This window comes from Mesoplodon bidens, assembly GCF_964165515.1.
Source record: "Mesoplodon bidens genome assembly, chromosome: 5".
Classification (NCBI taxonomy): domain Eukaryota; kingdom Metazoa; phylum Chordata; class Mammalia; order Artiodactyla; family Ziphiidae; genus Mesoplodon; species Mesoplodon bidens.
Genome location: NC_138161.1, coordinates 82303505 through 82329267, shown reverse-complemented (window position 1 = coordinate 82329267; position 25763 = coordinate 82303505). Strand labels below are relative to the sequence as shown.

The 25763-nt window shown below is 33.7% G+C and overlaps 1 protein-coding gene across 1 annotated transcript in view; it reads left to right on the top strand.

The window, feature by feature from the left end:
* Nucleotides 1-14149, top strand: part of SI (sucrase-isomaltase) — a gene marked incomplete at its 5' end in the record, with an annotated part of 105769 nt that extends 91620 nt beyond the window's left edge. Inside the window, 8 exons of the mRNA XM_081236043.1 lie at nt 997-1145; nt 2961-3045; nt 3129-3185; nt 3787-3911; nt 6578-6666; nt 10521-10570; nt 10808-10972; nt 13996-14149. Of these exons, the coding sequence (XP_081092169.1) occupies nt 997-1145; nt 2961-3045; nt 3129-3185; nt 3787-3911; nt 6578-6666; nt 10521-10570; nt 10808-10972; nt 13996-14064 (789 nt within the window). The 3' untranslated portion in view covers nt 14065-14149. The remainder of the gene's footprint in view (nt 1-996; nt 1146-2960; nt 3046-3128; nt 3186-3786; nt 3912-6577; nt 6667-10520; nt 10571-10807; nt 10973-13995) is intronic.
* Nucleotides 14150-25763: the final 11614 nt, after the last annotated feature.

The window sequence follows — 25763 nt, the reverse complement described above, 5'->3', positions numbered from 1 at the left end:
TGTGTTTTATCATGTTAAAACTGAAATAACATCAACAAAGTCTGTATGCAACAGATATGATCTTTGCCTTTTCTAACTTGACTTTGAATCTAGTAACAACAGGATCATATTGATATATAGCTTAATATTTCTTGGACCATTGCACTTTCAAGGTTTTGTCTATTCTAACACTACATATACCAGTGATAGCAATGGGTCATCATTCAAACCTTCTTACTACTTAAATCTAGAAAAGTCGGAATCTTCATAGATATGATACCACTCTTAAGGGCTCTGCTCCTGTTGATAACAACAAAAAAACATTGCAAGTGTTGCCCCCTGGAGTTATGTGGCAGCCTTGTTTTTTCCCTTGATATAAATTAGAATGTAAAATTCTAATCACTCTCCTTATTATTTTTTTTAGCCAGTAAGTGCAATAACATTTTTTAGAAGCTTTTATCTTTCCAGTGTCAATTTTAGTCTTTTTACCTGGAGAGTATATTCCAGAGCAGACATGGGCATGTTCTTTTTTTTTATCCAACATTAATTAGATCCCCTCTTCCTCCTATACTATTAATTCTTTAGTACCATAACTTATTCATTTCTCATGAGAACACACAATGTGCAGGGTCACCATGATGGGCTCTGCATGTCTGTTTATTTCAATGCACTTATATATAGCATTCTGTTTCTCTCCTAGGCTTTTCATCCTACACTGAGCATCACCACAGTTGACAATGTGTTTGTCACCTATTCAAACGTGAACTGCTCTTTACATATGTTCACCTAAATGAAATCAAGCCATGGACTTAATTTGCATTTTCTTATTAAAATATTAGTTATTCTTTCTCTTTCCATTGTATGAGATAGAAATAACTACTCCATAAGGTTTTCGTGATGTAGCACATGACAGTGAATTAAATTATGGCTTATTTTTTATTCTTCAAATATGTATTTGAAAATTATGATTTAAACAAGGACAATAGCTTATGACACTTTCATTTTGCTTTGTTTCAGAGACAAGATCCTGCTTCCTGGAATGCAACTTTTTCTGAAATGTCAAAGAATATTCTGAATATTAGATACACTTTATTGCCCTATTTCTATACACAGATGCATGAAATTCATGCTCATGGTGGCACTGTTATCAGACCCCTTTTGCATGAGTAAGCACAACTTTTTTTTCCTATCATGGAGAGAGATAGCTTTCATTTAATTTACTCAATAATCACTTATACTGCCATATAAAACATTTTAAATTGAAAGCTTTTTCATTGTTATTTAAGTATACATTTTGGGTTAATAAGCATTTACATAAATAAATCTACTAATAAACAGACTAATATGTGCCATTAAAAATGAAACACAATCAGTTTTTAAAAAGTAATAATTCTTAGGAATAACAATTGTATACCAGGTATTGTTTGAGAGAATTTACATACCCTATTACATTGAGTGTTTTCAAAAGATCTTGGAAATAAGTAATATTATCTCTATATTATGGTTGACTTAATTGAAGTTTACAGCAGTTAAGTAAATCCACCATATACAAATGCCTGACTAAACAAGACCATCCTAACTCCTCCTAGAGGTGTTCTAATTGGGTACCCTAGAACAGTTCTACCATTCTTTGTGACAATTGTTTTGGATTTACTCCTTGAAGCTCAAACTGATATATGACCAAATATTGAAATTCTATTCTATGGAGTATAGTTGCAAAAATTTTAGCCTGTTCTATTTTGAAGGCAAATATAAGCAATTTCTTATGGACGTTACAAACACACACACACACACACACATTCAACCATAAATACGAAAAAACCCTTGAAATAATCATGATATACTTAGCTTCTTGTGTGCCCTATATTACCAGAGTAATTGATTGAGGTGATTCGTTAGATTTCACTATTGGTAAATCAGTAAAAGATAAACAGCAAATATTTACTCAATTAAACAGTAGTAGCCAAGATAAAATTACCAAAATAATAAGTAGATCAATATGCCTTCTGTTCTAATAATAAAAGATCCAACTTTCCAAAAAAAAGGAAAAAAATATACTTCCTAGATTCAAATTATCCTCTAGTAATTTATTACCATAATCTCTTCTTTATTTCTGGTAACATTTTATTAAACCCTTTCCTCTTTTACTTCTAGAAATTTCCTCTTTGTCTTCTCCCTATTAAGTTTCCATAAACCTGGAGTATCAGCACTGGTCTGAGTGCCCAGCCAGAAACATTATTATTAACTATGCAGGCTCTTGTCCTGCTGAGAACTTCTGGATTTTTGTTCCCATGGGAAGTACATAGAGGAAAACCCCAGCAGTCCAATTTAGCATTAATCTCGGTTTAGAATAAAACAAAACACAAACAAAAGAACAAAAATAAAAAATGTATACTTCCATTTCAATTAAGGAAAAAATGTGGACATTTAATAGGGGCAACTCTCAAACTATAAAAAACAGATTTTGTTTTTTCAGCCATTTATATCTCAAACTCAGAAACATATTAACAAATGGAAGAACCTTTAGGATTTATAAATTCACTATTCAGTGAGCTTAATTTACATAGGATGCTCAAACTCTTTAAAGTTACCAAATTAAGATTCTTATAACACACTTGTCTCACACTTATCTTCCAGAGTGTTTATAATTCTTGCTTCCTGATTTGTTGATCTTCTACTAGACAAAGTTAATATTTGAATTTATGTGAGTTCTCTTCAAAGGAGATTTCTCACTCGGTCTTATACATCTATGGCAACTCTGCACTTTGTTGGAAGGTTTAGTCATGGTCTAGATTTACTTATAAAGTATTGTACTACTGCACACTGAATTCTAAGTGATAAAATTGTTTTTGATTTTTTATGTTTTGATTTTCATTTCAATCCACAAAAGTCCATACTGCAAAATGTGATTTTAATAATTATTTTATGGTATTCAGAAGAGATAAATTTCTTTGATTTAATTTTGTAAATATTTTGTCCAGGTTCTTTAATGAAAAGCCAACCTGGGATATATTCAAACAATTCCTGTGGGGTCCAGCATTTATGGTTACCCCTGTATTGGAAGCTGTAAGTCCTACCACATATTTTTGTTCACAAAATAATTTTTCCATGGTTTATATGTTTTTAATGACTATATCTTTAAATTCCAGTACTCTGACACTGTAGAAGGCTACGTCCCTAATGCTAGGTGGTTTGATTACCATACAGTAAGTACTTAAGGAATTCTGGGGGGTTGACTAAACAGAAATGGGTAACAACTTAATTATAGCCTTTTTATTAATGACATACGTGTTTTCCTTTCCACTTAAAAAGAGCAAGATATTTCTTGCTAATTATATCAGAATCAAATTAACAAACAGTGAAAGAGTTAATTTATTCTGCCATAGTTTCTTATGTAGTCATTGATTTATTTTACCAAATAAACGTGGAAATTATACAGTATACACAAAAAGGTCATTGCCCTTTATTAGGTATGCAGAAAGATCATTAAAAGTAATGCAGTCCTTTAAAGAATAATGTATATGACAAATCAGGAATAACTTTTGTGACCCATCAAAAACTCATATATTTTCATGTGAGCACCACAAAAACAAGTGGTGGTAAATTACTTTCAAAGCTATCAATAAACTAAGGAATAAGTATATGCTTTAACAACATGAATTCCTGAATAAATGTTTGTGGTTTTATTATTTTTTAAATTAAAAAGTATATTATTTGATTCTATAAATGTGCCCTCTCAAGTACCAATATTGCTGGTGATTCTGCTTCTTATTGTTTTGTTCTTTCGTCCAACACTGTCATTTCCAGGGCAAATATATTGGTGTCAGAGAAAAATTTCATACATTTGCAGCTCCTTTACATGAAATAAATCTACATGTTCGTGGTGGTTATATTCTACCTTGTCAAGAGGCTGCTCAAAACACATTTTACAGGTAAGTGAAGTGTTCAGAGAACTCAGATTAGATTTTGAGAGAGAGCATGCTAGAACTGTCAAGAACTGGGAAAGGTCTGAGCTTTTATCCTACTTCCAAGCTTACAGGTTAGGCTGCCACAGTTTCATGGATTCTGGGTCTGAGACAAAGGTCTTTCTTACTCTTGGCATAGCAAGAAATATGAGTTTCATGTTTGCTCCAGTTGCCCCTGTCCCCCAAGTCTCATGTGGGTGACATCAAGTGGCCCAGGTAGATACTTCCCACCCAGGAGGCTTATGTCACAGCTAAGGAAGGCAACACTTTGGAAACTCAATCTTTTATAATAGGCTGTAAGCAAAAGCATCCATTATTTGCTTTGAAGGGAGAAAAACTGTCTTTGCTTCTGTATGCAAAATATGTAGAAACTTGAGAAACTCATGGAAACTTGTCCTCCAACATGATAGAATGTTTCCCCGGCCAAAATACCAATGGACACTTAATGTCCTCTGTGTAAACATGCAAAGGTATTGATAAACGGATGTCTTGTATTTTAAATGCCAGTCTCACGTAAGACCTCGTCATTTTTTCTGAGTCTATTTGGAAAGAAATATTATTTACTTTTTGAAAATATGTTTTTTTTTTAATGAACTTTTCTGTGAGCTTTAAGCAAACATGGCTCAGAGGGCTTCTCTTTCCTTCTATCTTTTCCGCTCCCCCTGTCCTGTGACATATACCCGGACCCACTTTAGTCTATGAAATGTAGATATCCATTGACAAGATCACTACTTCTTCATGCTATTTAAGTCCTCTGCTGTCTGCAGAAGAACCAGACCTATTTGTAGCAACCTTGTCCCATTTAACAATGAAAGGTAACTCAGATTTTCTATCTGTTACCATTTATAACTGATCATCTGCTAAGACCCCTTATGTGATATTCTCTCCTTCACAGTCAACAACATGTCTTATTTCCATGGATCATGGGTCCATTCTGTCTCCTGTGACTGATGTAAGAGTGAATTTCTGAGACCAGTCATAGAGTCTATTTCCCCTGACTAAATTCCTGGCTTAAACATTCGGATTCTAGAGGATTCAGTTCTGTTTCTCTTCTCATCTCATGCTGTACCCACTCTTGTGGTGATCTACATGCTGACAGCCCCAGTTGGCATGAATAGACTCTTTCTAGCTTCTGGAGCTACCCAGATCCATTTCTATCAATATTTTACCCTGAAGTCATTTGAAGAGGAGAAAAATGATTATACCTAAGAAATGAGAGTTTCATGGAGGAGGCCATTCATAAGTTGTGCCTTGAGGAATCCTTATGTTATGAGAGATGAGTAGAGAAGCCATTCTGGGTGTTTTGGGTGTGTGTGTGTGTGTGTGTGTGTGTGTGTAAAGTAAATAAGATATTGAGTTTAGGTATACCGTTGACCTTTGAACAGCATGAGTTTGAATCACATGGGTCCAATTTTACATGGATTTTTTCAATAGTAAATAGTACGGTACTACTCAGTCCATGGTCGGTTGAATCTGTGGATGCAGAGGAACTGTGGATACTTGGATACACATTGTTCATTGGTCAACTGTATATACAGGGTAGAATGAAATTTGTGAAACTCTTTTAATCTTATTTTAAGTGTGTTAGGAAATTGTGGGTTAAACCAGATTTTAATGTTGCTAATAAGATCTACTTATCTTTTACCTCAGTGACTATGAATTGAAATACATATATACATGCATGTTAAGACATGCCAATATCTGTACATGGAAAATATAAAGTTGCTGTGGAGATTTTTTTTTGCGGTATGCGGGTCTCTCACTGTTGTGGCCTCTCCCATTGTGGAGCACAGGCTCCGGACGCGCAGGCTCAACGACCATGGCTCACGGGCCCAGCCACTCCGCGGCATGTGGGGTCTTCCCAGACCGGGGCACGAACCCGTGTCCCCTGTATCGGCAGGCGGACTCTCAAACACGGCGCCACCAGGGAAGCCCTGCTGTGGAGATTTGAACTCTAGATATTCTGGATATTTTAGGAGACTTCCATAGCAGTATAACCTTCAACATTTGTGATTGGAAAAGGCAGATAGCTAAGCATAATTTGTCTGAGAAATCCTTCCATGCAATATGAGGCTGTCAAACCAAGTTTGTATACTGAGCATGGAAGCAGATATTTTGTTCATAGATAGGCCTATTGTAGGCACAAGCTTGGAAGTACTGTCCAATCCAAGGAAAAAACTTGCAATTCTGGCTACTCTTCACATTCTTATTAACAGTTGCCAATGATAATTAAGTGATTTATATATGGAAATGTGAGGAAGGCTTAAGTCATATGAGATTAAAACATGCTATTGAAACAGCCTTATGTTTAATGGTCAATGACAGTGTTATCAGAGAGAAGAATAAATAAGTATATCAATAAACTTAATATGGATTTAATTATAAATGAGGTCACTTCTGATTTGTTACAGTAGGTGAATCCTTGATGTCAAAGAAATGCATGATATTTTCTATTAAATATGAAGGATTTTATGGTTTATATAATTTCCATTAACTCATTAAAAAAGGAAAATCCTTTTATTTTCTTTGCCTAAAACAGTCTGTGTTCCTTTGAACACTTATATGGATGTCATATCATAACAAGAAATATGCTATTCTATAAACCTTGGTAAAATTGTATTTTTTTCTTATAGTCGAAAAAATTACATGAAGCTCATTGTTGCTGCAGATGATAATCAGATGGCACAAGGATCTCTCTTTTGGGATGATGGAGAGACTATAGGTAAGTGTTCCATTTAGGAGAGAAATAAAGCAGGTAACATACATATTACCTCACATTACTTTTTTGTTATCTATTATTGTACATTGGAAGCTGAATAAAAAGCCAATAATAATACTCAAAGCTAAAATAGTTTAATAAATAGTTGAATCAACTTAAAAAATAGACTTCTAAATATTTAAAGACTTTCTTCTTATCCTAAATATATTTAATCCCTGCGATCAGTGTCTAGATGACTAAGAGTTTTGTGTGGGCAGGGCTGATATATTGATCATCTTTGTAGTCCCAGAAGTTAGCCCAGTGCTGTTCGCATAATAGACACTCAGTATGTGTGAGGTCAACTGAGCTGAAAAGCCACATTCCCATGCACGCATATTGATGCACAAAGGATGCCTCTAAAACGTGAGACAGTTCAGAAACAAAATTCAAACTTGTTCTCTGTGCTTTATGGCTATAGCTTTTGTTTTGTTTTTGTTTTTGTTTTAATATTCAGCAGTATTTTTACATGAAAAGCTTAAAGATTTAAACTTAAATCTTTGTTTATTCCATGGCTACTCCTCAAAATCAGACAGAACTACTAAATTTTTAGCAGTGCGTGCTCTGCTACCTGGGATCGTTTGTAAAGAATGCATATTCTGGGGCCCATCCAAATTCCATTAATCTGGGGAGAGGCCCAGGAATCTGCCTTTGAGTAAAATGCCCCCGGGTCATTATTATGCTGTTAAATAAACACTGTTAGAGGATTAGGTTTACTGACTGCCATTAGTAGTGCCAGCTCTGCTAGATGGGACTTCTGAGCATTCTCTTGACACAAATTTTTGTCTTAAAAACTAACATCTGTGTGGAGTTATAGGGCAGTTCACTGCAATTTAAATAAATTATCCATAGATGAGAGATTTTTCATTAATAGCTAAGACATACCTCTTTCATCTTTTCAGGTAAATCATAGTTAATATTCTGCAAACATAATAAATAGGAATTTATTAGTGAGTAAAGTATATCAGAAAGTGATATAAGAATCATATGGTAATAAGCAAGACTCAAACATAAAATCACCTCTTCCTAGTATTTTGTGATTTAGAAGGTGAAGAACTCAACTGCTATTAGTTAAAATCATATGTTCTCAGAGACCTGAACTTCATTAATACATTAAGGGAGGTTCTAAAAAGTTTGAAAACTTTCTGCCTCACTGGGCCCAGCTAGAGGCACTTTGAATTTGCCTACAATTTCCTAGGGATGCAAAGTTGAGTTATACATAATTTGCATGCTTGTCTTGGGATATTTGAATCTTACTATCCAACAAATTGAGTTAATTCGTTTTAACAGTAAGGGGGACAAAGCTTCTCTTAGAATTTTTTTCCAGCTCTTTCTATCAAACTAAGATAGCAGATGAAAGAACTTGGTATAACATTTACCCTTTGGAAGTTTCATGGCAGATTTTTTGTTTTATCACTAGAAAGTAACTGAACATAATTCATATATTTCTCTCTGTTCCCTTCATCCAAGCATACAAAATTGTTCTGGCCCATTACATCTACTTTTTTGGTTCTATTTCACAATCTCAGTATATTTGTTATAATTAAGTATAAAGATCTCAACTAATACCCTGAAATTTCTTGAGTGAACAGCAAAAACAATACATAACAAATGCTTGGAGTCTCTGGATTTATTAGATCAAAATCTCCAAAGAAGTCTTCTCTCACAGCAAGCTTGCCAAACTACTCGATAAACTAGATGATATCTTAATGATTTCCTCTTTTAGGTACATTTAAAATTTATGGAATACTATTGAAATCGTAGAAATACATCTTGGTGGGCTCCAAGGAGCTCCAGTTCTTTATGTCTTAGCACAGAAAGAATTAAACGAGAGGCAAAGTGATAGATAAGAAATGATTTAATAGAATAGGATGCTTTTGAGGTTTACAAGCAGGCAGGCAAGAGGATGCCATGCAGAAAACTTAGTGGGCTACAGTTTTATAATCAAAGGAAAAGTGGGGAGGGGAAGAAGACCACCTTCTTCCTCATTCTTGAATAGATGTCAAGCTTCCTTCATGGGGCGGGGAAGTTTTCATGTCCCTACATGGTCAAACCGGGACTGTCATGGCACAATGGAAATGAGCAAAAAGGTGGTAACATATACTAAATTATGGTAAATCATCTCAGGTTTCAGTATAATGTCTCCTTTTCCTTATATTTTTTTTTTGTGTGGTCAGAAAAGCATGTCCTAGGAATCATTAACTTCCTGACCTCACTGGGCAGGATGTGGGTCTCATTCCACCATTGTTTTATTGTTTTGGGGCATGTTTCATTCTTATGCTGTATGGTTTTTTTTGCTAAGCAAGCCTGCTTGATTTTGTGGTTAAGCAAACCTAATCTCTTGAGTGATCACTAACTTACAGGTTTTTGTCCTTTACTTACAATCACTTACTGGAATTAAGTATTTAATCACCTACTTGGTCCCTTTACTCTGTCCCAATCACTATTATTTGCAGACATATTTTTTCTCTCTCAAAAAAATAAAAAATAAAGCAAAATAAACTTATTTTGAAATGTGTATACATTAAGTAAATTTTGACTGTTCTAGCTAATGAAATTGTAGCTTAGTAAAATATTAATTTGTCTTACTCATCTTAGTGAAATAGACATATGTCTACTCTGGACTAAGTTCATACGTGGTATCTTTCTCTTATTCATTGAAAACAACAAAAGAGCAAAACAGTTCATATCCTCTTAATAGCTTCACTTTTGTTTTCTTTTATCTCATGGATTTGTACTTTAAAAATTGCTCTTAAAAACTTAAGCTATAATTATGTATTTAAAATTAAGACTAAAATTTTTGCCTCAAAATGCATATTAAATAAGCGATGTATACATTAATATATACAGAGAAAGTTTGGGAGAGAATATCATTTAATTTTAGTATAGGCACAATTAGTCTCAAATAAAGCAATTTTTTTTCCAAGAATTAATGAATATAATGCTGGCATGTATAAGTGGAAAAGAGAATTAAAATTTGTTGCTTTTTCAATGTTATCCAAATACTTGTTTTAGTCATGCATTTGACTCTACTTTTGCCTTTTTGTCTTACACGTTTGTTTGGTTTTACATATGACACAATCATAGAAGTCAGAGAAAACTGGACATAAGTCTAGACTTGATAATAATTAGTTGTTTCACTTTTGGCCATTTATTTATCTTTTCCTCTTTTATACAGTGAGAGTAATAATAATACATATATCTTACAGCATTGTGATAAAGTACTTAGAATTTGACAAATACTAAATAATAAATTTTAGTTCTAAGATTATTTTTTAAACTGATTTTAAATTTGGCAAGATTACATCTTATTTAAAGCCTATGATTTATTAGTTTGATTTCAGTTAACCTGAAATAATCTCTCACAATTGAATATTTTTCTCAAATGACACTAGGGTAAGTTACTATCATGTTCTCTTTTCTTTATAATATTATTTTATTGTCAGTCATTGAGGTGGCCAATAAGTGTCCACAACTATCACACCCAATTCTCTTTATTCTTACACTTCTTCTACCCTCCCAGAGCTGTATGAAGGTGATTTTACATGTGTCACTGCTTTAGTGTTACTCTCCTACATACAAACAGGCACACACCAACTTACCCATCCATCTAGTACCCTCTCTGGTGACTCATCCTTCGTATTTCAGTGCCCTTGGACTGTGTTCAAATAAGATATATAAACTTAGAGAAGATTAAATATACATTGATGGTGTTTGGTACCCTTTTACTGTGAAAGAAAAGCAAATATATACAGTACTAGTATTTACTATTGCTCTTCTTTGGAAATATAAATACATCACTCCTTTTTTTTTCTTTATAGACACTTATGAAAGAGACCTATATTTCTTTGTACAATTTAATTTAAACAAGGTATGTAGTCATTACAGATCATTTATTTGCAATTGTGTTAAATAATATTTGAAGTTTTATGCTGTATTTTATATTTACATATTTTATATATATTATATAACATATCTCTTTTCAAATATATGAATAAACAATTTGCTATACTATAAAATACATTTCGGTTAATAGATATATGCTTTTTAAAGATTTAATTGCTTTTGCTAGATGAAGAGTTTAATTTCTTTTTATTTGTCTTTATAGACCATCTTAACAAGCACTATACTGAAAAATAGTTACATAAACAAAAATGAAATGCGGCTTGGTTACATCCATATATGGGGGAAAGAAAAGACTCCTGTTAGTGAGGTTAATCTCATATATAATGGAAATAAAGAGTCTGTTAACTTTGAAAACCCAGACCTGGAGGTAAGTGATGTAAGAAAACGTTTCTTTTTAAATTGAGCTATTCAAAACGTCTACATGAGTGTCTGGTATTTCTTAGTCCTAAAGAAACATAATTATGGGTCAACTATTACTTCCTTGTTTATTTATTTTCATTAAATATCCATATCTATTTCCATATTATCATCCTTGGTAACATATAAATCAACCTAACACCATCTATTTTATAATTGTTCTGATATAATCAAAGCAAAATTAAATTTACATTAAATCTCTAAATCATTTTCATCCCTCAAACCCTAATACTTTTCAAAACCAAAATGTTCACATTTGAACATTTAATATGTCTTAGATAAAATATACTTGAAAATCCTTGCAAAATTAATAGAATTTTCTATTAGCATCTATGAATAATTTGACATAGAGCTGTATGAGGATATGATTTACACGAAGGAGTCAGGATTCTTATGTTATAATCCCTTTGCTGATAGTAACGAGCTTTTTACGTTGAATAAATAATTTCAGGACTTCTTTTTCCTTACAGTTAAGTAAGAATATGCAAGTAAACAACCTCTTAAGTTCCTTCCAGTCTTAAATTCTGTGAAAGTAGATTTCAAAGAACATATATTCTAGAAGCCAGCTAACTGTTTTAAATGTTTGATCCAAGTTTAAGGCTACATCTGCACTGCTAAAACTTTGAGTGTGTGTACACATACCTGTTTGTGTTTAAAGTTGAATTAAAACAACTAGCTTTTTATCAACTAAACACTTCGGATGAATTTAACTTACAAAATAGCTAGTTGTTTGTCTGACTACAACTTAAAAAAATAGTAACTGTATCTTGGGCACAATTTTAGGTTTTCATAAATCATACAAGATGTAAGAGTTGAACAGCACCTGAGAAGCCATTTCTTCCAGTTGAAATTTAACATCTGTCCTATTATTATTGCTGTTCTGTAGGCAATCAGAATTTCCCCTTTATTATGCAGCTATTTCTTAATTTCTACTTTGGCATTAAAATACTTCTATTTATTTAAATTCTATCAAGTTTGGAAAATTAGAGCTTTATATATTTAATGACCTTCCATGGTAAAATAAAAGTTGATAACCCACCACCTCACCCCCATTTTTCTTCTTTTAAAATTTCACCTGTTTATAAAATTCCAAAGTAAGGGAATCAATGATTTAGTCCAGTGGTCTCATATGGCAAACTAAGAAACTGAATCTTTAAAAAGGAAAATTAATTCCTCAGGAATAAATAGTCAATGATTATCAATCATAATTAGAAATCACTTTTTTTGAACAGCACAATGTTCAATGAGATTAAAGAACACTGGTTTTCCTTACATTTTTTCTTGTTCTTATTTACTACAACAATGGTGAAAAATAAAGCTCACAATTTTTACTATAATAGTAAACTAAATGCAGTCAGCTGAACAAGGTCAAATAAGATACTTTAACATATCAAGTATTATTTCAAGATAATTTCGACCAAATACTTGGCATAAAAAAACACCACTTATAAAGAAAATTTCATTCCACTGCTTTCAAACACATTCACAAATAATTTTAAATATTAAGAATAAATTTTTTACATGGTTCATTATCTCAATGATTCCAAAAGAAGATATTAACTTTACTAACAAAGGAATAGTCCCTTCTAAGTGTATTTAAATACAACAAATATTTATGAGCATCTACTGTTTTCTGACTTTTTATAGATATATGGGAAAAGGAGGGAGTAGTCAAATTCTTTCTCTATTTTGGTTGCCCTTTCCATGAGTGTAGAAATTATATGCAAAGGACATTTAATTGCTCTATCAATACAATTTTTTAAACACTTTCCTAGTAGCAATTATGCCTAGTTGCCATCTGTATAGGTATTAAAATCTATGTGAGGTACTGCTTGTTTTTCACTTTTGATATAAAGGAACTAAGTTAGGTTTTGGTGTAAGATGGATCAGTTTCAAACCTGACTAATAGATACTAAAAAAATATTTTACCTTTTACTTTTTAAACTCTTCTGTTATGAAGCATGGGAAATAAATCCTAAGACGCTGTGCTTTAGTAAAGAATAAATTTTATAAATTCCCCAGTGAGTGTTTGGTATTTATTTAGCAGTAAGGAAATGTTGGTTTTCTTCTTCTCTTGCATATTTGATGACTGAATTCAACATTCTGAGTTAAGACACTGAGAGTCATGTGAGTCTATTGGAGCAATGGAAAAGCCTAATGAAATCGACATACTATAAAAATATTACAGATGATTGTTTGAGTACAGTGGCTTAATTGGTCACCTCCATACTTAGTCCCTATATGGTCTGACAGAGATTCCAGTGAAAGAAAGTAACATCCACAATGAAATCATTGGCAATAAATTCAGCATCTTAAAGCCCTTTAAGATTGATGTTAAAAAAACATATTTCTAGGGGCTTGCCTGGTGTCGCAGTGGTTGAGAGTCCACCTGCCGATGCAGGGGACACGGGTTCGTGCCCCTGTCCGGGAAGATCCTAGATTCCGCAGAGTGGCTAGGCCCATGAGCCATGGCCACTGAGCCTGCGCGTCCGGAGCCTGTGCTCCACAACGGGAGAGGCCACAACAGTGAGAAGACTGCGTACCGCAAAAAAAAAAAAAAAAAAAAAAAAATTCTAAAATCTAAGTTTTGTCTCTAGATGACTGAATAATATTTGGCGGTGGAATGCATAGAGATCTATGTAGTGCAATTATGAATAACTGCATATTTAGGAGACATGGAGAAAGAGTAAAGTAGTAGAAATAAGGTAATTGGTTAATAGTCTCAGTTTTTAGTTGTATTTTGACAACCATTCTCCCCCTCTGAGACTTATTTTCATCATCTGTATAATGGGTGGGTTGGGTGAGACTATTACTGAAATGGTTGTGAACTCTCTGGAATAAAAATTAATCAAAATGGAAGAGAAAAACAAGCTATACCTGTTTACTAATAGAACATTTATTTATGGAATTAGTTTTTGTTAAGAAAACAGTTCTGGTTAAACAATTATTTGCATTTTATTTATTTATTTTTAGATATTAAACATTGATCTAAGACAGAATAACGTTACTCTAGATGAGCCAATAGAAATCAACTGGTCCTGAAGATCACCATCAGTCCCAGTTGTCAAAGAGAAATTAACAGCTGGATTTAAGTTTCACCATACTTATTTACTTATTCACCCTAATTATTTACCCTCTTCATTTATTTCTTATATTGTATAAAATGTGATTTTCATAACATCTATCTAAAGTTATTGCACAGTGTACAATATTAATACTGATTTTATAATATTAATGTGGTCTTGATTCAATGTTTTAACATATTTAGAAGAATTTAATTGTTCTAGTTACTCTTGCTAAGTATCAGCTAAAACTGTATACTAGTTACTAAATATATATGTGTGTGTAATTAAGATATAATTAAAATAGGTGATTTTTAAATTAAGCAAAATTTTTATGTAATTTTATATATTTTCTTCAGTGTTTAGTAGATTTATGTACCAATAATTGTCATCAGATTTAATTATTTCTTAGTGTGTACATTTAATTAGAAAAGAGAAAATAAAATATATATAAGTACATACACTGTACATTTTTAAAAATTTTCCAAAAGAAAATTGTCTTGGTTTGGGTTGCTATAACAATTTACCACAGAATGAATGGCTTAAACAATAAATATATATTTCTCACAGTTGTGGAGCCTGGGAAGTTTGAGATCAGGGTACCTGCAGATTTGGTGGCTGGTGAGGTCCCTCTTTCTGCTTTGCAGACAGCCAAATTCTCCTTGTGTCCTCACATGGCACAAAACAAACAGAAGGGATGCAAGCCCTCTGATGTCACTTCTTCTAAGACACTAATTCCATTACTGAGGGCTCCACATGCATTACTGTGTATGTACCAAAGGCACATCTCCAAATACCATCACACTGGTGATTAGAGATTCAACATATGAATTTGGGAAAGGGGGACACAAACTTCAGTCCATAACAAAAGTCCAAATTTCTTCTTCTAACTTTGCTTTATGGATAGGAGAAAAAAATGTTACTATCTATTCTATTTAATTAGTTGAAAAATCATCTTAGCTCATTCATTAAGGTTGTAGGACTAAGTCATGGCCTAAAATAGTAATTGTTGATATTTTTTAACACTTAGGTTGCTTTGAATTTACTTAATCAACTAATATCTGTAACTTGATATAATTCTTTCCTAATTAGAATATTAGAATATTGTTATAATGAAATATTTAAGACAATTCATAACTCAGAATACAAGGACCAGGGAAAAATAAAATAATAATGATGGCTATAATCAAAACTACAAGAAACAAGTGTTGGTGAGGATGTGGATAAAAGGGAACCCTTGAGGACTATTGGTGGCAATGTACATTGGTGCCACCACTATAGAAAACAGTTTTGAGTTTCCTCAAAAAATTAAAAATAAAACTACCGGGCCTCCCTGGTGGCACAGTGGTTGAGAGTCCGCCTGCCGATGCAGGGGATACGGGTTCGTGCCCCGGTCTGGGAGGATCCCATATGCCGCGGAGCGGCTGGGCCCGTGAGCCATGGCCGCTGGGCCTGCGCATCCGGAGCCTGTGCTCCGCAACGGGAGAGGCCACAACAGTGAGAGGCCCGCATACCGCAAAAAGAAAAATAATAATAATAAAAATAAAATAAAATAAAATAAAATAAAACTACCATATGATCCAGCAATTCCATTTCTGGGGATTTGACTGAAGAAAATGAAAGCACTAACTCAGAAAGATATATGTGTCCCCAATATTTATTGCAGCACTATTTACAATAGCCAAGATATGGAAACAACCTAAGTGTTCATCAATGGGTGAATGGATAAAGAAGGTGTGGTACATATATACACTGGATATTATTCAGCTTTAAAAAATAATGAAATGTTGCCATTTTTGACAACATGGATGGAGTTTGAAAGCATTATGCTAAGGGAAATAAGTCAGAAAGAGAAAGACAATACCATATGATAGCTCTTATATGTGGAATCCAAAACAAAAACAAACAAAAAACAAACAAGCAAACAAAAAACTCATTGATAGAGAACAGATTGGTAGTTGCCAGAAGCAGAGCTGGGGAATGGGAGAAATGGGTAAAGAAAGTCAAAAGATTAAAAAATTAATAAATAAAATTAGAATATCGCTATGGTAACTCAGAATATAAGGACCAGGAAAAACAATAATGATAATGACAATAGTAATAATAATGAAGTTTACTTCCAAGAAATATTATAACAATTAAGGGGAATTGACAAGCAGATTATAAATTAAAAAGCCAGATGCTGAGAAGGAATTCAGTCATTACAGATGAGATTATAAATGAGTGCAGCCATTTCTGGAGGGCAATAATGTCATTCGTATTCAGTAAAGTTAAGTTTGTATTTTCCCTTTGACCCAGGGTTCCACCTTGAGATATTCTCACAGATGTGCACAAAGAAGTATGTACAAGCATACTCACTTCTTATTGATGAAAAAGAAAAAAAAAAATCATTGACTGCTGTCAGTTTAGAGTTAGCTTCGTCCTAAAGATTAGGCTGTGGTGTTTTTCTGTGAAAATAAGTATTTTCACAGAACACTTACATCAGACAAGTTCATCTGTAACCACAATGGATCAAGACTATAAAAAGACCACTCCATAAACATTTTGAGGACAGAAAACAATAGAAAGACTCTCCAAACCACAAAATACCAAACAAACACCTGCTTCTCTAAGTTAATATGAGTGACTTGCTTTTTTTTTTTATCAAATGCAGCTTTAGTCTTACTCCATTCCTTCCACCTCCAGAAAAATAAATTAATTAAAAAAATAATTGACACAAAGGCATCAATTTTGACTATGGTATCAAAGAAGTGGAGATAGTGTCTATCCTGGTAGTTCTCGTAATGACAATATCCTATATGAGACCTAAGTCATTTGGTCCCCATAATGAAATATTAGTTAAAACATATCAGCTTTAAATATACACCTAACTGGTTCAATGTAATTATTACTAAAGCAATTGTTATTTTGTTTTCAATGTCATACTTTATATATGAGTATGAAGGCTTCTAGGTATGCATTTTAAAAGGGAATGATAAGTTACTTGCAGCTATCCTTATAAAAATGAGATTTCTATACTTTGTCTCCTAAACAACCTGAGGCTGTCTATGCCTTTGTTCTATGCCACCACTATTTCTGTTTATAATATCTCTAATAGACCCACTAATTTTTCCTTGCCTTTTCCAGGCAAGGAAGAACTGACTTACCTTAGGGAACCTCAGGGTGTCAAAACAACTTCCCCTATAATAGTATCCTACTGTTGTGTTAAAATATTATTACAAATTTAGCAGCTTAAAACAACTCAGATTCATTATTTCACAGTTTCCAAGATTTAGGAGGTGGGTCATGGCTTAGCAGGCTGCTCTGCTCAGGGTCTCAATGGCTGAAATCAAGAGTTGACTGGGTTTTGTTATCATCTTGGGACTACACTGGAGAAGAATTTACTTCCAAACTTTCTTAGATTGTTGGTAGTCTTTATTTTCTTGCATTAGAAGGACTGAGGACCTGCCTTCTTGGTGGTTGTCAGCTACAGGTTGCACTCAACTTGTAGATATTGCCCTCACCTCCTAGAGGTCACCCATAGTTCCTTGCCATGCATGTTTACTTAACATGGCACTTAGTCAAGACAGCAAGAAGAATCTCTGGAATGAGTCTGCTAACAAAATAGAGCAAGGGTCCCCAACACCTGGGCAGCAGATTGGTAGGAATTGGGCTGCACAGCAAGAGGTGAGCGGTAGGAGAGCCAGTGAAGCTTCATCTGCTGCTCCCCCTGTCACTCCCCATCACTCTCATTACCACCTGAACCATCCCAACCCCACCCCCTCCACCCCGTGCATGGAAAAATTGTCTTCCATGAAACCAGTCCCTGATGCCAAAAATTTGGGGACTGCTGAGATAAAGTATTATATAACATAATATAATCATGGGAGTTACATCTCATCAAACTTGTCATATTCTATTTATTAAAGGAATTGACAGGTTCTATTCACACTCAAGGGGAAGAAATTACACAAATGCATGAACACCAGGAGGTGATGATTATGGAAGCCATCTTAAATTCTGTCTGCTCTATCCCCAAACTTACTCATGTGCCAAACAGAACACAATCAGATGGATAAAATAACTCACTATCAGAAGTAAGGCTCCACCAAGGATTCTAAAAACAATAGACCAAAGACAATTATGTCTGTACCTGACAAACCATGGCAAGCACTATAATAATCAATTAGCAATATTTACTGAGTATTAACTACACACAAAGATGTATAAGACATCATATTGGCATTTGGAACCAAATTTCAGGTGAAGACAAAAACTTAGCATGAATTGACAATCAGCCCCTCATTCCATAAAAAGCCAACCTATATTAGCAATGCTAAAAAAAAAAAAGTTCAAAATGAGTATTATGTATATGTCCATCAACAGATGACTGAATAAAAAAGATGTGGTATATATATTTACAATGAAATATTACTCAGCCATAAAAAAGAATGAAATTTTGCCATTTCCAACAACAGGGATGGAACTGGAGAGTATTATGCTTAGTGAAATAAGTCAGACAGAGAGAGAAAAATACTGGATGTTATCACTTATATGTGAAATCTAAAAAATAAAAATAAATAAATAAATATAACAAAACAGAAACAGATTCATAGGTACCACAGAACAAACTAGTGGTTACCAGTGGGAGTAGGGATGGGGGAGGGGCAAGATAGGGTTAGGGGATTAAGAGGTACAAACTGCTATGTATAAAATAGGTAAGATAACAAAGATATATTGTACACCACAGGGAATATAGCCAATATTTAAATAACTCTAAAAGAAGTGTAATCTATAAAAATATTGAATCACTGTGTTGTAAAAATGAAACTAATATAACTTTTCACATCAATTACACTTTCATAAAAATATAAGTATTCTGCAATTAAAAACTATTACACTAAATATGCAATATGCTTAAATTATGATTCTTTATCTACCCAAAATAACTTTATGAGATTTATGTTCCTGCCAGTGATACAGTGTGCTAGAGAATGGAGGTTCCTTTAAAACTATAAATAGAACTACCATATGACCAAGCAATTCCACTACTGGGCATATACCCTGAGAAAACCATAATTCAAAAAGAGACATGTACCACAATGTTCATTGAAACACTATTTACAGTAGCCAGGATACGGAACCAATATAAATGTCCATCAACAGATGAATGGATAAAGAAGATGTGGCACATATATACAGTGGAATGTTAGCCATAAAAGAAACAAAACTGAGTTATTTGTAGTGAGGTGGATGGACCTAGAGTCTGTCATACAAAGTGAAGTAAGTCAGAAAGACAGAAATAAATACCATATGCTAACACATATATACGGAATCCCCCCCCAAAAAAAAAAATGTACTGAGGAACCTAGTGTCCGGGCAGGAATAAAGATATAGACATAAAGAGTAGACTTGAATACACGGGGCAGGAGGGGGAAGCTGGGGCGAAGTGAGAGCAGCATCAAGATTTGTACACTACCAAATGTAAAATAGCTATTGTGAAGCAGCAGCATAGCACAGGGAGATCAGCTCGGTGCTTTGTGATGACCTGGAGAGGTGGGATGGGGAGGGTGGGAGGGAGGTTCACGGGAGGAGGGGATGTAGGGATGTATGTGTACATGTGGCTGATTCCCTTTGTTGTACGACAGAGACTAACACAATATTGTGAAGCAAGTATATTCCAATAAAGACCTATTAAAAACAAATAAATATTTTTTCTGTTTTATTTTTTTATTTTATTTGTGTTTAATTTTTGAATTTTATTTTACTTATCTTTTTATACAGCAGGCTATTATGAGTTATCTATTTTATACATAATAGTGTATACATGTCAATCCCAATCTCCCAACTCATCCCACCACCACCACCACCCCTGCCACTTTTCCCCCTTTGTGTCCATACATTTGTTTTCTACATCTGTGTCTCTAAAATAAATAAATATTTTTTTTAAAAAAAAGAGAGAATAGTATAGACTAGAGGTTTAGAAATGTTGTCCCCTAAAGAACCCTAACATTTCTGTAGAGGTTTCTCCAAAGAAATGAAAAGAGAAGTTTAGCAGGCCAAGTCGCCTCACTTTACCCATGTGAGCTCTGGTATATGTGACTTATGCACTTGGCTACCCAATAAGCTAAAGTTGGGCATCAAACAGATTTGAGTTTTAATTCTAGTTCCAACATTTAATAGTGTGATGTAGAATCTGCTGCATAATTTTAGCTATCCTCATTATCCATACATAGTGATTAGTGGCTACATTTCAGATCACAAAAAATATATATATGATGTAGAAAGTACATGGTATTCACCATCTTCCCTAGTGATTCACAAAATCAATGTTACAAATCTGATTTAAGGGCTAAGAAGAGTAACTTGGTGATGATTACATCAAGGAGAATTTGCAGTAATATAAAATAAAATAGCCCATATCTTTAAAAGTCATATGTGTTATATTTTAAGCCCCTCTTCAGTCTATTATCTCCTCTCTACTTTTGCTCAGGTCACCATTGTTTCTAATCTGGAAACATTTTTTAGACCATCTTAAATATTTATTATTGCTTCCACTCTCATCTCCTCCAATCTTTCCCAGTTATGACATACTACAAAAAAATCTAAGATACAAATCTTATCATTTTATTTTCTTTAATGATTCCCCTCAAATAAAATCCAGAACTCTTACTATCAAATAAAAAGCTATAATTGAATGGGGAAAAAAACTGTAAAGTTCTACTAAATATTTTAGACAGAAATACCTTATTTTTGATAAAGAGGTTTAATTTTAACCTAATCTCCCACACTCATTTTATTTCTTCCCCACCTCATTACCTAGAATGTTGCTTCTTTCTGTCTTATTCTTTCAACAAACTCTTGTTACCATATTATAGCTATGTTTCACTGACAAATTAATGGGCAGATTTTCTAACTACTCAAAGCAAAATTAGTTCTCTCTTCCTTCAAGTTTCCATAGTATCTCCTGTATTACATTACCTTGAAATGGAAATTGGCTATTTATACCATCCAACTAGATTATGACCTTTTGAGGACAAAATACAAGGATTGATTGCTGGCTTTTTTCCAATGACAAATACCTAACTCTGCACACAGTAGTAGGTGTTAATAAATGTGTTTAATAAGGAAGAAGAAGAAGAAGGAGAAGGAGAAGGAGGGAAAGGGAGGGGGCGGGGGCAGGGGAGGGGAAGGAGGAGAGGGTGGCCTGGCAAATTGATGGCAGCATCTTTCTAGACAAGTTACCAGAAATGTGAGTTTTATATTCTTTTCTCCCTGCTTCTCCTTTCAGTTGCTTGCCTCATTGCTGGTAATGAAAATCTTCATTGACTTCCCAGTGTTAATTTCACTGGGATTTATGTTTAAAGAAATTGTCTTATTATATATGTATTATGCAAGGTTCCATTATTAAAAAAATAATCTGTACTCTATAGTAAAAATTCCCTTAAATGATTTGACGTTGAAAAGATTAGAACAACACAAAACAATAAAAGTAAAAATGATAATGATGTGGAAATTAAATCTGAACTATGTAAATATCATGCACATTTCTGTTTTCCTCTAAATTTGTTCCCCATATGCAACATGAAATTAAATCATATCTAATGTAGTTTCCTCTGCATATTAGATCATTCAAATGGCAAGTCTGTATTTGACATAAATAGAAATAGTGGTTGGTGGGTGATAAATTAGAAAAAAGTACATAGGATTTTTAATAAGTTAAAAATGGCTTTTTTTTTTTTTTGTATGGATTTGGGAAAGTCATTCTAGGTGAGGAGAATCCAAGAATAAGGTAGGAGCATGCTAACTGGTACCAAGCTCTCTGCAAAGAACAAAATATATTTAACTTAGTCTATCTGAAGTTAATATTTTTACTTACATCAAAGGTGTGAGAGCAGGTGCACACTGTACACAGAGGACTCTCTCCCTGGGAGACCTTCTGGTTTAACTAGGTGGAAAACGTTGAGACATCTTTTGAGCAGTTGAAAGACTGCAGAGGAGATTATGGTGCTTTTATCTTTTGTCATTACAATTTTTTATGAATGGATGTTTCAAAATTAATACAATTTGCATAATATTAGGGGAAATGAAATATTATTTTATTAACCCATATGTTTTACTTTTCAAGATACAACTCTTAGATTCAAGAGTTTGAACATAATGATAAATTAGTCAATAAACAAATCATCTCATAATCTCTCTTGAGAGCATGTATAATATCATACATACATAAACTGAGTACTATAGTTTGCAGTTGCTTGTTAATAGGTTCTTAATTTTTATATCTTCCAAAACATATCTTTTTGTCTTTTCTCAAAATTTAAATATTCTTCTCCGTATATTTTCTTTTAATGAAATTGTTGTATTTTCTATACCAAGCCCAATTAAAGTTGGAGAAATTATTTGAAGTGTGTTCTTTTATAAAATTCTTTTTCTTCTGCTTCTTGTCTATTTTGATAGCTCCTTATTATATTCTTAGGTATTTCAGCTATTTGAATATCTGGATATAAGTTTGTTCCTTTTTAAACTTGACATATAATGTAGGACTTGAAATTATCCGCCATTTGATCAAATAATTATTTCCTTAATTACCCAGGTCTTTCACATTTTGTTCCTGATGTGTGTTACTGCCATAGCTGACTAAGCGTTTTCTCCTATGATGTATGTTATTCATGTCTCTTAACGTCATTTTAGTAAATATTTTAAAGCTCTTTGATATAACTTTCTGTTTACTATGAATATGAATGTTGGTTCATTTTTTACATGAATATTAACTATATGTAGTGACCACACATCATTTTACTTTAAAATGAGATTGCAATAAAATAGGTTAACTAGTAACAAAATACATATATTACTTTCAGTCCCTTTATCACTTTGGACTTTGTAACATATTATCAACTAGTATTTCATTTCTCAGCAGTAAGTTTGGGAAAATATTATAGCTCATTTAGGTGAAATCCATACTTGAAATATATGAAGATCATGTAATATAAAAAAAAGTCACAATATATGATTTGGGAAAAATAATTATCTAGAAGTACAATAATATTAAATAGCATTTATCATACATTTACTCTTAAACTTCGTCTGATGTGGTAGTATAAATATGAAAGTTATTATCAATACACAGAAGTTATGGTAATGTAAATCTTAAGAATTTGGAAGTAAGATGTCTCTGAAATCAACATGCAATGGTTCAGAGCAGAAATATGTAAATTAACCTTAGAGTTATTCCACATCACCCAAAAGCTCATTACATCCTTTTCCCTTCACAGGTCTTTACTTCTCTACCTCTTATTCTCTGAACCATTCCGCCTTCACAGTCAGTTAATTATCTTCAACAAATCTTCAACTTCTCCAAATATTCCCTCAGCACGTTTTGCTGTCCTTAGCTGAAACTTGGCTGATTCCCCCATGGCACTGCTTTTCTAGCTATTTATTACTTCAAGCTTCAGCAATCTTACATCCAGGCCAGGTTTCTACCATGGGCTTCACATCTGTGTATTCAACTCCCTCCTTTTCAGTAGTTTCTTGGACATCTACAAGCACCTCAAATGTGAACTTTTCAAAACTGAACTCATGATCTTGCCCACCTTCTCAACTCCACTTTAATTGCCAAACTAGCTCTTCATCCACTCCTTCTCTCCTCAGAATATGACCCAACCATTCACCCAGTAGTTCATGCCAAAATTTGGGGGGGATCATTTTTGACAGTGATTTCTCCTTTACACCCCAGAACTAATGTGTCACCAAATTCTGTCAATTCTAGGTCCTAAATCCTTCTTTCTGCTCTTTATCTCTCCAGCTACCAACATAGTACAAGTCGTTGTTATGACTCATCTGGAATCCCACAATAGCCCATTAATTACTCTATCTTCCTCAATTTCCTCAATTCTTTCCCTCTCCCTATCTATCCCCTTTACAGAAGCCAACATGTTTAATAAAAACAAGAACACAATTACGTTATCCTCATGCTTACCCACCAGTGGCTTCCCTTTACTCTTGGGGTGGAAATAAAGCCTTCACATGAGCATTCCTGATAATGGTGTAGTTCTCCATACTTACCTTGTGTCACACTATCCTTCACTCTCCCTGCTTCAATTATATTTACCTTCTTTGTGTTCCTAGAAACACTATGCTTCTTCCCACTTGAGAAATTTGAACATACTCCCCTCTTTGGACACTCCTTGTTCTACAGGTAATAGCACATCTGGCCCCCTCACTTCCTTTAGGTCTTTGACTATTGTTGTCTGCTCAATGAGGTCTCCCTGACCACACCCCTGCACTCCCTACCCCCCTTCCTTGGTTCATCTTTAGCTCTTATTACCATAAAACATACTATAATATTTATTGGTGTATTCCCTGTCTCCCATCCCCAGAATGTGAGCTCTTTGAGAGCATGACTTTGTCTTATTTGCTCATTGCCTTATGCCTAACTCCTAGAAAGTACCTGCCAATGAGTAGACACTCTATAAATATTTTTGGAGAAATTAACTGATCTTAACTCTCCTGACAACACAATATTTATATAATTATCTCTATTTTTTAAATGAGGAAGCTGACTATTAAGGTCAGTCAGCATGAAAGTGGTAGAGCAGGGGTTAGAATCTCAGCTATTCGGCTGCAAGTTATTCTGGTTTGACACACTCACATGCACTTGCATGAATAAAGAGTAGCAGAAAAGAAGGTGTTTCCTCCAATAGAATGGTTAATACTTTACATGGACATCCCCTGTTTCTATTTTAAATGATGTATTTTATAAGGAAACAGAAAACTATTATTTACCTTGGCACTGATGTGTTTCTGCATTTAATTAGACATATATGTGGTAAAATTTAGCTGACCCGAGGAGCACTCTCACTCCTGAAACATCAAAATACAGAAAACATTTGCATTTGACACATTGAAAATATGGATGCTTCCTTTTTCAATTCAACACATTCTAATAGGTGTAAATTGGTTTAAAATAGGATTCAGAAATGTGTTTTATCTCTTCAGATACTGTTAACTTTTAAAATATACTTTTCCTTAAAAGAAACAAAATTTTCCTTGCTAGAAACAATGTTATGAAATGAAAACTTTAGAAAGTGCATCCTACATTCTATGTTTATAATAATGAAATTCCCACAAAACACTGCCACAGCTATCATCACAACAATTACCATAGCAAATATATTTTGGGGGAGGTGGGGACTTGGTATATTTGCTCAAACAAGACCACAGTAATCAGATAGTCATCCACTTAAAGCTTAGTGAGCTGAAATCTTATCTTTGGTCTATTTTTATACCAAATTGTGGTAAGCAGAACAATGCCTAATGCAAAGATGTTCATGTCCTTATACTCAGAGCCCATGAATGTATTAGGTCACACAGTAAAGGAAAATTAATGTTGTAGAAGAAATTAAGTTTTCTAATCAACTAACCTTGAGATGGGAAAACTATCCTGGATTATTTGAGTAGTCTCAATATAATCACAAGGATCCTTATAAGTGGAGGAGGGAGGCAGAAGAGAATCAGTGTTAGGGTTGTGTGATTGGCCATTTTTGGCTTCAAAGATGGAAAGGGGGCACAAGACAGGAAATAAATAACAGAACCCCTTTGGCAAGAAAGTCTGGGAAATGTTTACAGGCCTAATGCCCTTGTGGTAAGAGTTTAGAGAGATAGGTATGGTTCTGAATATCAACAAACATTATTGAG